The sequence below is a fragment of the Macrosteles quadrilineatus genome, unplaced genomic scaffold (assembly GCF_028750875.1).
Source record: "Macrosteles quadrilineatus isolate MER2022 unplaced genomic scaffold, UCM_ALF_1.0 Scaffold_1__1_contigs__length_201487025, whole genome shotgun sequence".
NCBI lineage: Eukaryota > Metazoa > Arthropoda > Insecta > Hemiptera > Cicadellidae > Macrosteles > Macrosteles quadrilineatus.
The window spans coordinates 80,850,728-80,862,913 of NW_026542594.1; the positions used below are offsets into that span (position 1 = coordinate 80,850,728).

At 36.3% G+C, this 12,186-nt stretch overlaps 1 protein-coding gene across 6 annotated transcripts in view; it reads right to left on the bottom strand.

The window, feature by feature from the left end:
* The window catches only part of LOC128983669 (beta-mannosidase), a 254,706-nt gene that overhangs the window by 12,059 nt on the left and 230,461 nt on the right, over nucleotides 1-12,186 (bottom strand). For 5 of the 6 annotated variants that reach the window (XM_054403053.1, XM_054403052.1, XM_054403051.1 and 2 more), the window contains 2 exons: nucleotides 7,220-7,434; nucleotides 3,078-3,290 (listed from right to left, as the gene is read on the bottom strand). In XM_054403053.1, coding sequence (XP_054259028.1) covers nucleotides 3,078-3,290; nucleotides 7,220-7,434 — 428 coding nt within the window. Of the gene's footprint in view, nucleotides 1-3,077; nucleotides 3,291-7,212; nucleotides 7,435-12,186 lie in introns of those variants that run through there. The other variant, XM_054403054.1, reaches the window with a different exon arrangement.

Sequence of the window (12,186 nt, forward strand, 5' to 3'; positions counted from 1 at the left end):
GTGCAGATGAACACCTTGGAAATGCTACCAGACAGGATGGTGAAGATCACAGATCTAGAAAAACCATACAATGTCGACATTGTTGACAGGGATGCCTGGGACAAGGGTGAACCTGAATACATGAAAAGGGGGATCACTTGGTATACGGATGGCTCGAAAAAGCCAACGGGCACGGGGGCTGGAATATATGGAGTCAGACCCAAGGCGCAGTTCTGCGTAAGCCTGGGAAAAATGGCCACTGTATTCCAGGCAGAAGTTGTTGCCCTGTCTGAGTGTGCAAGAGTGTGTTTGAAGCGCGGTCTTATAGGCCACACTGTATACATGAACTCAGACAGCAAAGCAGCACTAATGACAGTTTTGACTTTACCTCCAAGGCTGTATGGGACTGTCATCAGGCCATGAAAGAACAACAGGATCATCCTTAGTTGGGTTCCAGGGCACAAAGGTATTGCTGGCAATGAGGGAGCTGACAAGTGGGCAAACAAAGGAGCTGAAAGCATGGGTCCAGAGCCGACGTGTGGCATTGCTTACAGCACAGCAAGGAGAGCTGTTCACCAGTGGATGGGCATATAACATCGAAGGAACAAGGAAAGAACATAAGGAAATGCACAGTCAAAGAGAATGCTGCAGGCACCTACAGGTGCGTTAGCGGCAGATGCCCTTGGGCTGAGTAGGAGGACCCTGCGGAAGGTGGTTGGCTTTATTAGCGGCCATTGGGTATTCCGTGGACATTTACACAAGATGGGAATTCAAGTTGAAAGCCTCTTATGTAGGAAATGTGGAGAAGAGGAGGAGACAGCATTCCATGTGATATTTATGTGCCCAGCCCTACAAGGCCTGGGCATGAGATCCCTTGGCCTACCTGTACCATATTATTTCCAATAAAGCAGCTCATGGCTATTTCCCGTGAAGTCATATCACGCCACATCACGCAACCATCACACCACCTTTCCGAACACAGCCTAAATCCCCTCTCCTCACGTCAGTTCACACCATGTCCTAGACCCGTCAACATCATTTACCCTTTGCGGCCCTCTGAGCCTTTTTAAAATGTAACCAGTGTATTTACTTACAACACCCCATCCCTGATAATAGACGTACAGTGCGATGTCGACGTACTGTACAACTGGCGACGAGAAAAACGGAATAGTATCACGTTTTAAAACATAATTCGCAACCTCAGTGACAGTGCAAGTGAACAAAGTGACAAGTGAACGTGAAGAAACGGTCGATGAACGTCAAACAAACGTGAATATTGACTCAGACTCATATTCTTGGCGGAAACGTTTTCGTGAGTGTAGAAAGGTACACCTAACATTACTTTATTCTTTGTTTTATGGACGTAATATTAGACTACGGACAGTTAAATAAGTGTAAAAAAGGCACTTATGCCGTTGAATGAAAGTTATTTCGAGCAATTCGGACAGTTAGCGCAAACGTATTTTTCAACAAACATGGAAACAATTGGTAGTATCGGTCCTTTTGACAGCGCCGAAGAAACTTGGCAATCGTATACAGAGCGATTTGAACTTTTTGTAGACTGCAACGGGATTAATGCCACAAAGAAGGCGAGCACACTACTAACGGTAATGGGAGTCAGGACGTATAAATTGTTAAAGGACTTAATCACACCTGATAAACCTTCGTCCAAGACGTACGAGGAAATAGTAGACACGGTCGGTAAACATTTACACCCGAAAGCGTCGTTTATTACAGAACGTTTTAAATTCAGCCGCAGACATCAGTTAGAACACGAAACAGTGAGTGATTAGATCGTACAACTTAAGCAGCTATCGCAACATTGTGAGTTTGAAGAAAAGCTTCCAGACCATCTACGAGACAGACTGGTATCAGGCCTCAAGAACCACCACATCCAGAGAAGTATTATTATTATTTAAACAAACCTCGGACCGATAAAAACTCGAAAAACTAATATTTTAATATAATTTAAAATAATTTAGTAAACTCGGACAAATGAAAACTCGGATAATTGATTCAACCAAATATAATAATTTTTGTTAAACAAACCTCGGACAACTGATTTTCTTAATATAATTTTATAATTTTTAACATACTTAAACAACTGAAAACTCAGACAAATGATGTGGTCCGGTTGCAACAGGGTGTCAAGTCCCAGAATCTTGTAGGTGTTTGAACCCTTATAAGGGTTATAATATATACTGTAGTAGGTTTCTATTTAATTGTGCCTGTATTTATATATTTTTTAATACTAGAACTTATTATATTGATTGATTACATGTAAGTATTCATTTGCTGTATTAATAACAGCATTATGTATTTTATGACGATTGTTAAAGCATTGTGAAATGTCTACAACAACAAATTGATTTGATTTGATTTTATTTGATTTAATATGCTAGGTGGGTTGTCAGATAATATCTCTGGGTCCGACAAACCCACCGTGATGGCCCTGTGAACTTGAGGGAGTTTACTTAACATGACTACAGGTACCATTAATCCAGGTACTTGGAGGTAGCGAATTGTGGATATTTATAGGCATGATCTGAGGATGCGATGCTCCCTGATGTGGATTAACTTCCGCACTAATGAGTACTACAACTATTTGCTGTATGGGCTATTAATTAACAGTCCCGTCCAAGAAACATGTCGACCTTAGTAAGTAACAAGACTACAAGATCATGCCACCCATCCTACACTCATCTCCATTCTTACTTGGCTTAAAATACCTGACCTACCTTCGTATGGTCACCATTCCAATTAAAAGTATACCATAGGATTGTTTGAGGATCCAATTGCATCACTAGGTTACAGCAGATCACAGTACTGTATTATGGCTATTGCAATTCATTTACAAAACATTGAATAAGTTAATAATCCCTGGTTGGAAGAACAGTGATAGGATTAAGTAGTTAGACAAAATAAAATACTGTAACTTATTGTGAAACTCGGGCATTCTAGTAAATCTGAACTAAAAAATACTTGTAGATTAATGGGCTTCAAACTAAAAACCTTATTCATATCTAGACAATGGCTTATTATAGTTTTAACAATGTATTTTTTATGTTTGATAACAAAATGTTTATTTTTATAAATACCTGAACATTGGCTTTAGAGGGAGAGTTGACACTGTGTAGAGGTACTGGGAAGTAGAAGTTGTCTGGACCCAAACTGCTTGAAGAATTGTTTGGCAGCACCGAGAAGTGAAAAAAACAGTTGTTTACTGGCTTTCCTCCTTTATTGCAGCCCTCAATTGACTGTAGAAAGTGGCTGATGTCCCATGATCCCACTTCCACAACTCCCGCTCCCAACTGTTAAAATATAATATGATCAATATTATATCACAAGCACCCCAGCAATATAGTGTGAAAAAATTTTGGTAATATTTTAAAACATAGGAACTGTTATTTTGTTTATTCAGAATTGCCTCCAGGATTGATTTATGAGTATGACAAATAAAATAGGTTTATCATATCATACGTTGGCAATCCTATAGTAGTCTCAAGCAACTAGTTTCGAAACAACTATTGTTTCATAAGCCTTTGTCTTCATACATAAGATTATTGAGCGAAGCGAGCAGAGCGAGCGAAGCTCACTTTCCCTCACTTTGTAACTTCTTTGTAAGAGCATCAGAATGTAATGGCTTGACCAATTGATATGAAATTTGGCCAACAGCTAAAGAATACTGAGCACAATGTTTTGGTAAAAAATATTTGCGAATTTCCTTCTGGATTTTATTTTACGGGTCACGCAATTTCGCTTGTTATTTTAATGTAAGTTGAAAGGAAAATTATATTTGGTTTATGACATATGGTTTTATCTCGTTTCATTTAAATAAGATAAACATACGTTAATTGTTTGTAACTGTTTTGTTTACATTTCAATGTTTACTTTCATCCTAGGTTAAAGTTGGAATGTAACAGTTTATCAATGGAAGTAACAGTTTTGCTATATTTGTTTTGAGCATGCCTCAAAGGCCCAACGTAATATTGGTCGTCGCACCAATAATGCAAATATTGTAAGAGAGTGGCGTCGTGAACAAGAAGAACCAGATGAAGCAGTGGCGGAAGAAGCTGATAATGATAGACAGTTAGCTAATCAATTCCAACATGAATTAGATGCACTAAAATTTTACACTTGCACTAACTGTCATCGGCAACAACTAACAGCTTCAAACCAATCACCGATTTGTTCGCGTTGTCGTTCAAATGCTACTAAATTCACGGCGTTAAACAATATGGATGTGTCAAGTGTCCCGAACGAATTAACTGACCTGACGATTGTAGAACAAATGTTGATTGCACGAGTACATCCTGCTATGCCCATTTACAAAGTACAAGCAAATGGTCAGGATGGCCAGTTTCACTACAAAGGTACAGTATGAACTATCAGATAAATTTGTCATTCTTTAGTACTTAATAATTGATGGTATCCATGACAACAAAGAACAAACCTACAAAGTTTAAAAATGTAAACAAGCAGTACTAACTGTCAAATTAATTTTGACTAGTGGAACCCCGTCGAAATCGACGGTTAATCTCGAGGTTTTATGTTAATTCAGCTAACTGCGATAGATAGAGTGAAGTCGTTAAAATCTTAGTTAAATGAAGGGAGGATAAGCATAATAATAAGTATAACGATTGTGTTCCCTAAAAAACGTGATTGTTGAATTCGCTTATAACACAATATTTCCTACCTTTTTATCGGCTTTAGATTGCCCAAAAGGTTTTTTAGGAGTCTTTATAATTGTTTGTTCATGAGTTTGTTTGATGTCAAAGCCACTTTCACTATATGGGAGAATGAGTTCATATAATTAGTCTATCATGTTACGGAAGGAGTCAATATTTATTACTAACAACTAATTCAATCTGCTTTAGAAAAATCATTCAGATTGTATCCAGATTTATAAGTAAATCTTCATCTTTGGTCATAAAAATACAGAATTTTATCAGCATTTAAATTGGTTTTTTTGTATTTGATAAAAATATCTGATTCTCCAGATAGCAGTAACATTCTTACTTCGATCTAAGCAATTTTAATTCCTTCTCTTGCCACATCTACCCATGTATTTAATCATCCTGTTCTTGCTTGATAATTCATTAACTTATGGGGTAGTTTTGCCTAGCCATAAAGCTGTGGTACACAATGAGACCTTTACTTTTTTCTATGGTTCAGGGGCAGTGGTAGAACAAAAGAACCAAACTTTCTTAAACCATGTCCTCACCCATAACTGCAATAAGCATTTTATACTTATATGCCAACCCCGTACGAAGGACGGGTACTCTGCTAGAATTTAAGAATTTCTTCTAAGTTCAGTATTGATTAAATTCCAAGTACATTTTCAGATAAAGTGATTTTATTGTGAAAGTATTGTTTCTTCTTTTCAATTATGAGTTTTTTTAACCTTCTTTTTTGCTGCTTTATGTTCAATTTAACTGTCACATTTTTATTTTTCCTTTTGTTTTTACACGTGTTTAATAAGTTTTGCCTTTCTTCTTTGATCTCTCTATCTATCCAATTCTTAAATCCGTGTTTTGTACGAACATTAGTCACAGGAAAATTCTTATCAAAGTAAAACCTTAGAATATTGTAAAAAAATGTAAATTTTTTATCAATAGGGGTTTGGTAAAGTTGTGTCCAGTTCTCAAATTCTAAATCTTTTATCAAACTACTAGCAGAGTACCCGTCCTTCGTACGGGGTTGGCATATAAGTATAAAATGTTATTTTTGCTAAAAATCCTTTTTGATTCCAATAATATTTTAGGGTTATTGGATTTTTCTTTACTCATAGTATTTATTGTGAGCAATTGCCCATCATGATCTGAGAGTGCAGTTACTAAACACAGCACTTTAATATAGGCTTTGTCAATGTTAGTAATAAAGTTATCTATTGCTGTTTCACTTGTATCTGTAACTCTAGATGGTATGTTTACTGTATAGTACATGTTGTGCAACTTTAATAAATTAACAAAATCTATTTTTCTGTTATCTTCAGACAAAATATCTATATTAAAATCACCACCAACGCAAATATTATTATTAATATCTCCTAAGCAATGTAAAAGTTTATTTAAATGTTCTAAAAAACTATCAATATTCCTAGATGGGGTTCTGTAAATACCAGCTAAAATAAATTTTACATAATTTGTTTTTACTTCTATGGAACAGGATTCAAAAACTTTATCAATATTTAATTTGTCTATACATTTACTGGTAATTTTTTTTGCATTTAATCACATTTGAGACCATTATCATAACCCCACCTCCTTGGTTATTATTCCTAACACAATAACTAACTGTTTTATAGCCACTAAGTACAAAACTATTTATCTCATCTATTGTAAATTTGTGTTTTGTCAAGATTATAATATCAGGTTTTAAATCATCAATAGTAATTTTTAATGAATCTATTCTGCTAGATAAACACTGTATGTTTTGGTGGAAAACTGTAATTTTAGATGCTGGATTGTTGGTGGTGTTAGTTATTTTAAATCTTTTGTTACAATCCTGCTTCTTAAAAAAATAATTCTTACTATGAACATCATTATCCATCCATGAACATCAGTATAAAATGTCTACCAGGAAATCTTCTAGGGTCAAGAAATTACCTGACAGGTACACACCACCAATTAATGACTTACTGAAAGGAATTTAGACCTTACAAAAAGTTATGAAAACCAATAAGACAATCATTATGTTCTCATAGTGGTGCTAGTAAATCCTCAAAAGAAAGTTATCGCAGTTGATTACTAATTGAATTAGAAAAAATACAAGAATTGAACAGAATGGAAAAAGAGTTAAAACTAAAAGAGATGGAACATCAAAAGAAATTAGATTAAATAGAACATTGTAGGAAATGAACAGGAACAACAAATAAAATTAGATCAGAGATAATTAGAACGCCAGAAAATACTGTTGGAAGTGAGGGCCGAGCTGAAATTTGCATCGGTCATTTGCAGGCAAGACTCAGTTTCAGAGGTAAGATCTATTATAGGCTTAAATGAATCTAATACAGTGACGTTTGCCAGTGGAGGAAATAGTTTTAGCGACTAGTCAATAGTGGTTTGCCAGATGCATGATGCATAGCCATATCATGCACTAGCTCTATAGATTAATTTCAGATTTTAAGATTTTATGATATCATTTTTGGGTGTCATATACATTGTAGATTACAGTTGTTTACTATTGATCTAGAAATAACGCCAACAAAGCAAAGAGGTATTTCCATTATACATTTTACCATCATGAAGTGATATTGCTGACTAAACACTGGCTGCAATGAGTGCCAATTGTAAACACTGAGTCGCATCACGAGGCTCATGGCGGTGTGAAGCTTGAGGTCTGAGATCACAAACACATGCAGTTCATTAAGGGCGTCTCTGCTCGGGGAAACCAATACTGGAGAGAAAAAGTCTACAGCAAAGTAATGCAGCATTTTCCATTTACCACTGAATTCTGAAACAAAGTGAGCTAACTGATTTTAGATTACACTAGCCTATACAGTAGACTCCCTCTTATTCGGATACCTTTTAACCGGGCATCGGTTTAACCAGACTACACTCGGCTGGAATGACATCTCTTTAACCGGAAAAGTTTTATCACCACATCGGTTTAACCGGACTAGATCGGCAGAAAGTGGGCGGAACTGAAATGACTGTTCTCGTGGGAAAGATTTGAGACCAGTGATCACGTGTCTAAATACAATGCTCTCCTAAATTTAAGTCAAATACTGTATACAATATGCATTTAAACGGTCCGTTTTAACGAGTTTTCGGGGACGTCGGATTAACTGGAAAAACCATTATTCAGACTGGCCTCGGTCCCAAGGAGTCCGAATAAGAGGGAGTCTACTGTAGTCTCTATTATCCAACAATTGTTCATAACGAAAGAAATCACTTCTCAAATAAAACTAAAAATAATCTTCTCGTATTTAACAGAAATGTCGCTAACTCGCGATAATTAAATAATGAAATAAAATAAGTCTTGTCTCGTATGCCAATGCACTTCTTGGCTCTAGGAAAATAAATAAAATACTTAATATGAAATAAAATAAAATCGCTTTAGATAAATAAACTAAAAGGTGTAGGCTACTGCGACACTGCACTCGCAGCGTCGGTCAATAATATAGGGAGTCCCACGAAGGGGTTTAAACGTTTGATTTTATATTACGTGCCCATTCATGCACCGAACTTTTTTAAACTTTACACAGTTTACAAAGTAGGTTTTAAAAATATTCTGGAAAAATTTCAACCCCCTAACCTTAGTAGAAACAAAATGGTGGCATATTGACAAATTTACCAATGTACTTTCTATAAAAACTACTTTCATGATTTATTATTATTTTTTTATTTATTTTTAGTTTTCGCTAAAGTGGATACGAGGAGGGATACAACGCATACGCTAGCTATACAGTGTACTTACGGTTTACAATATTTAAGTATACTCGATTGACCAATAGATGTTCCGCATACCTTCGTCCGGATACGTTAGAAGGATTCGACACACATCCCAAGCAAGGGTGCTTGGTGTGCGCGAACCTCTCGCTCGTGCGCGTCTCGAGATATATATATGGGTTATATGGTCTCGAGAGAGAGTTGTGGGCGACACATACGCTCGCTGTCGACTGCCAAAGAAATTGTCCACTGTCCGGCGGTCTCGGCTACTCCCCACCACTGCAATGTCAGCGCTCCAGGGTGGTGACGGTCGAGTCACGAACTAGGACACACTTGACATGACATGCCTAGTGTTACGTCGGTTATTGTTGTCAATAATGAATACGTGCCCCAAACCATTACATTGTAAAAAAAAGTAAAAAATACAAAAACAAATGTTTTAATTTAAGATGTAGGCTATAAGATGTATAATTGCAAACATTTAAAACACTAAACAGTTAAAAACCTTAAACGACTGTTTTTTCCTAAATTTTGTTCGGCAAACTTGTTAATAGCATTATCAATGTTTATTTTTAGGGTTACATCACTTTCTGTACACATGATAGGCCTAAATGAGTTGACGCTGTAAGCTAATTATTTAAGGAACATTTTGTAACTCTTTTTTACTGTCCAAAAGTTTGTTGCTGCCCTCTTTCTAAATTCACTTCCACTTGGTTTGTTGCTCATTTCACAGATAAAGTGTGTGATATTATAATAAATAAATAAATAATAAATAAAACTTGTCTAACTAAATACAGTAAAATCATAAGCAAAAACACAGCAGTAGCTTTATTCACTAACCAATTGATAATACAGTAGACACCCTCTTATCCGGACTCCTTGGGACCGAGGCCAGTCCGGATAACAGTTTTTCCGGTTAAACCGACGTCCCCAAAAACTCGTTAAAATGGACCGTTTACTGTGATATTCAACTTAAATTTAGGAGAGCATTGCATTTAGACACGTGATCCCTGGTCTCAATTCTTTTCCACGAGAATAATCGTTTCAGTACCGCCCACTTCCTGCTGATCTAGTCCGGTTAAACCAATGTGCTGATAAAAATTGTCAAGTTAAAGAGATGTCATTTCCGCCGAATGTAGTCCGGTTAAACCGATGTCCGTTTAAAAGGTGTCCGGATAAGAGGGAGTCTACTGTATGTTTCTCACCTGATTTGACAAAAGGAACTGACATTGGTGTGTAATGAAAAAATGTCATAAAAAATTGATAGCCTACATATAAAGATAAGGCGGAACAAGTAGTGACATAATATCATTGACTATAGAGGTGTATAGAGCAAGCAGTGGCAGAGATGAGTCATGATGAGTGGGAAACGAAGTGAGGAGGATTCTACTGTCGCACAATTTCAGATATTTTCCAAATCGTGCCTGTTGCTTGCGCCCCTAACAAAACAAAAATACTCTTGGGCCCCTCGGCCCGGGCCTATTTGTAACCGCGGAACTGGGTGACCCTCAATAAAATTTTGTTTCTATTATTGTAGGGTTAATTCTATGTGTGCTATTTTAATTTCTTGTAATATAACCAGGGAAGTGCTATTGTTTATCATTAGATTGTTTTATTTGGTAAAACGAGGTGCCATAAGGATGACAAATCTACCAAGGGAGTATGTTTAATATCACATAACATGGTATCATGTACTGTACGGACGGAGTTTATGATTTTGGCCTGAGATCTGGAGCCACTACAGCAGCATCAATGGCCATGGTTTTCTGCTGGAATGCTCTGTGAGTTAATTAGATTGCTTTGTTTCTGTCCCACAAACTATAGCCTACTATTTAATATGTAAAATTAATAAGTGTTTAAGATGGAATTTTGTTAAGGCCAGAACCAAGTAAATTCTTCAAAAAACTTGCAATTATAAAATTACGTCATGGAGTGGTAATAAATTATGCCTGATATAGTTTTTTAATAAAGACCATTATTAAAACAAGTATGACAAACAAAAACAACAAGACATTAAAACAAGTATTATAGTGTCGAATTCGAGCAATTGCAAAGTATTACAGGAGTTATTTCAAAACGAATAACAGTCATATTTACAATGAGTTTAAAAGAGTCAACTCAAAGATTACCGGTGTGTAACTCAGACCATGTTTATCTTCGTTATTGATAAACCTAAAGCATTCCGGCCAGTTTTCACCTTCTCAAAATGCCTCGCTGTACAGGCAACACAGGTCATTTATAGAGGGCCAATTGAGAATGAAAAGTTGTTTTGGGGTGGTGTTAGGGCGCATTTGTAACCTAATAGTTGAGATTGTACAGGGTCATGTGCTGTCATGTGTTTACTAAACTTGTATCGTTCCGCGATGAATGATGGTTTAGGATGTAAATGATCCTGAATTAACTTCACTATATCTTCAAAAGATTTCGCGTTAGGTTTATCGGGCATGCACAAATCGCGTAACAGATTGTACTTTTACAATCTATATTCTTCCCGACTACTGTCAATAAAGTACTCACTTTTTTGGCATCACTAATCCCGTTACACTCGACAAATAACTCAAACCTTTCAACGTACGAGGTCCAAGATTCTTCACTCCCATCAAAGTCTCCGATTCCGCCGATGATTCCAGACATTGTATCTTGTTCAAAGAAGACACGAGATAAAATTAACACTGGGTTGTCGATATCGGACATTAACCCTAATACTTATTAAAATTTAAAAATACGGTCGAACAATAATTACACAGCACACACGAATAATTACGTTCTTAATAACACCATCGTTATCACTGTAACTTCCTCGTCGCCAGTGTGACTTCGCCACTGTGACAACGTCTTAACTTGACAGGAGACAGGACTACTGAAAATAAAAACTACATAATTAGTTAATACCACGGGCTGCACGGACCGGGATAGAGGTGTAACGGTTGCTGGACTAGGACAGACTGACGTAGTGGTTAGATACAAGGGTATAGCGTGGTTGTGGCAGCCAATGGGAATTTATTAAAAATCACCTTATATGACGTCACAGACGTGGCGTGATATGGTGTGATGTACACACACACTAACACACATTTACATTTTAATCATACAAATGTGGTTTCCTACAAGAAACGCGCTGTTTTACAAATATTGAATACATGAAATCATCAAATATACTATAGCTGTGATGAGTTTAAGCCTATTACGCGCCACTGTTCTGTAGCTGCGGTCGTTATCACGATTACGCCTCCTGTCTATGTTTCGTTGTCGTCGTGTCGGAGGCATTTAAAAGAAAAAAACAACAAATAAACAATTTACAGCTAAACAAAATAACGATAAATGCACAAATTTAAGTTAAAATCATGCTAACACAATCCGTCATAGCGACACAAAACAACGATAAATACACAGATAAGATAAGATAAGATAAGATCTTTATTTCCATTAGATATTCTTTTGAATACATTGGATATGTCAGGTTACAATATATAATCTATACAATAATAAATTGAACAAAGGGCTCACCCATCTTACACAAAATCATTGCAAGTCAATTTTTTTGTCAAATATTCATCAATTGAATAAAATGCATTTGCAAGTAAGAACCTGATTACAACAGTTTTAAATTTAATAATGTCCATGTCCCTAATAGCAAGGGGTAGCTTATTAAATAACCTTATGGCTAATACAGATGGCTTTTTCATTGATTTACTTAATCTAACATAAGGCAATTGTAAGTCATTTCTTATTCTAGTGTTGTAAGAGTGCACGTCATTATTATGCACCAAATCTGGTTGATCTTTAATGAATAGCAAGTTTTGAAGAATAAAGG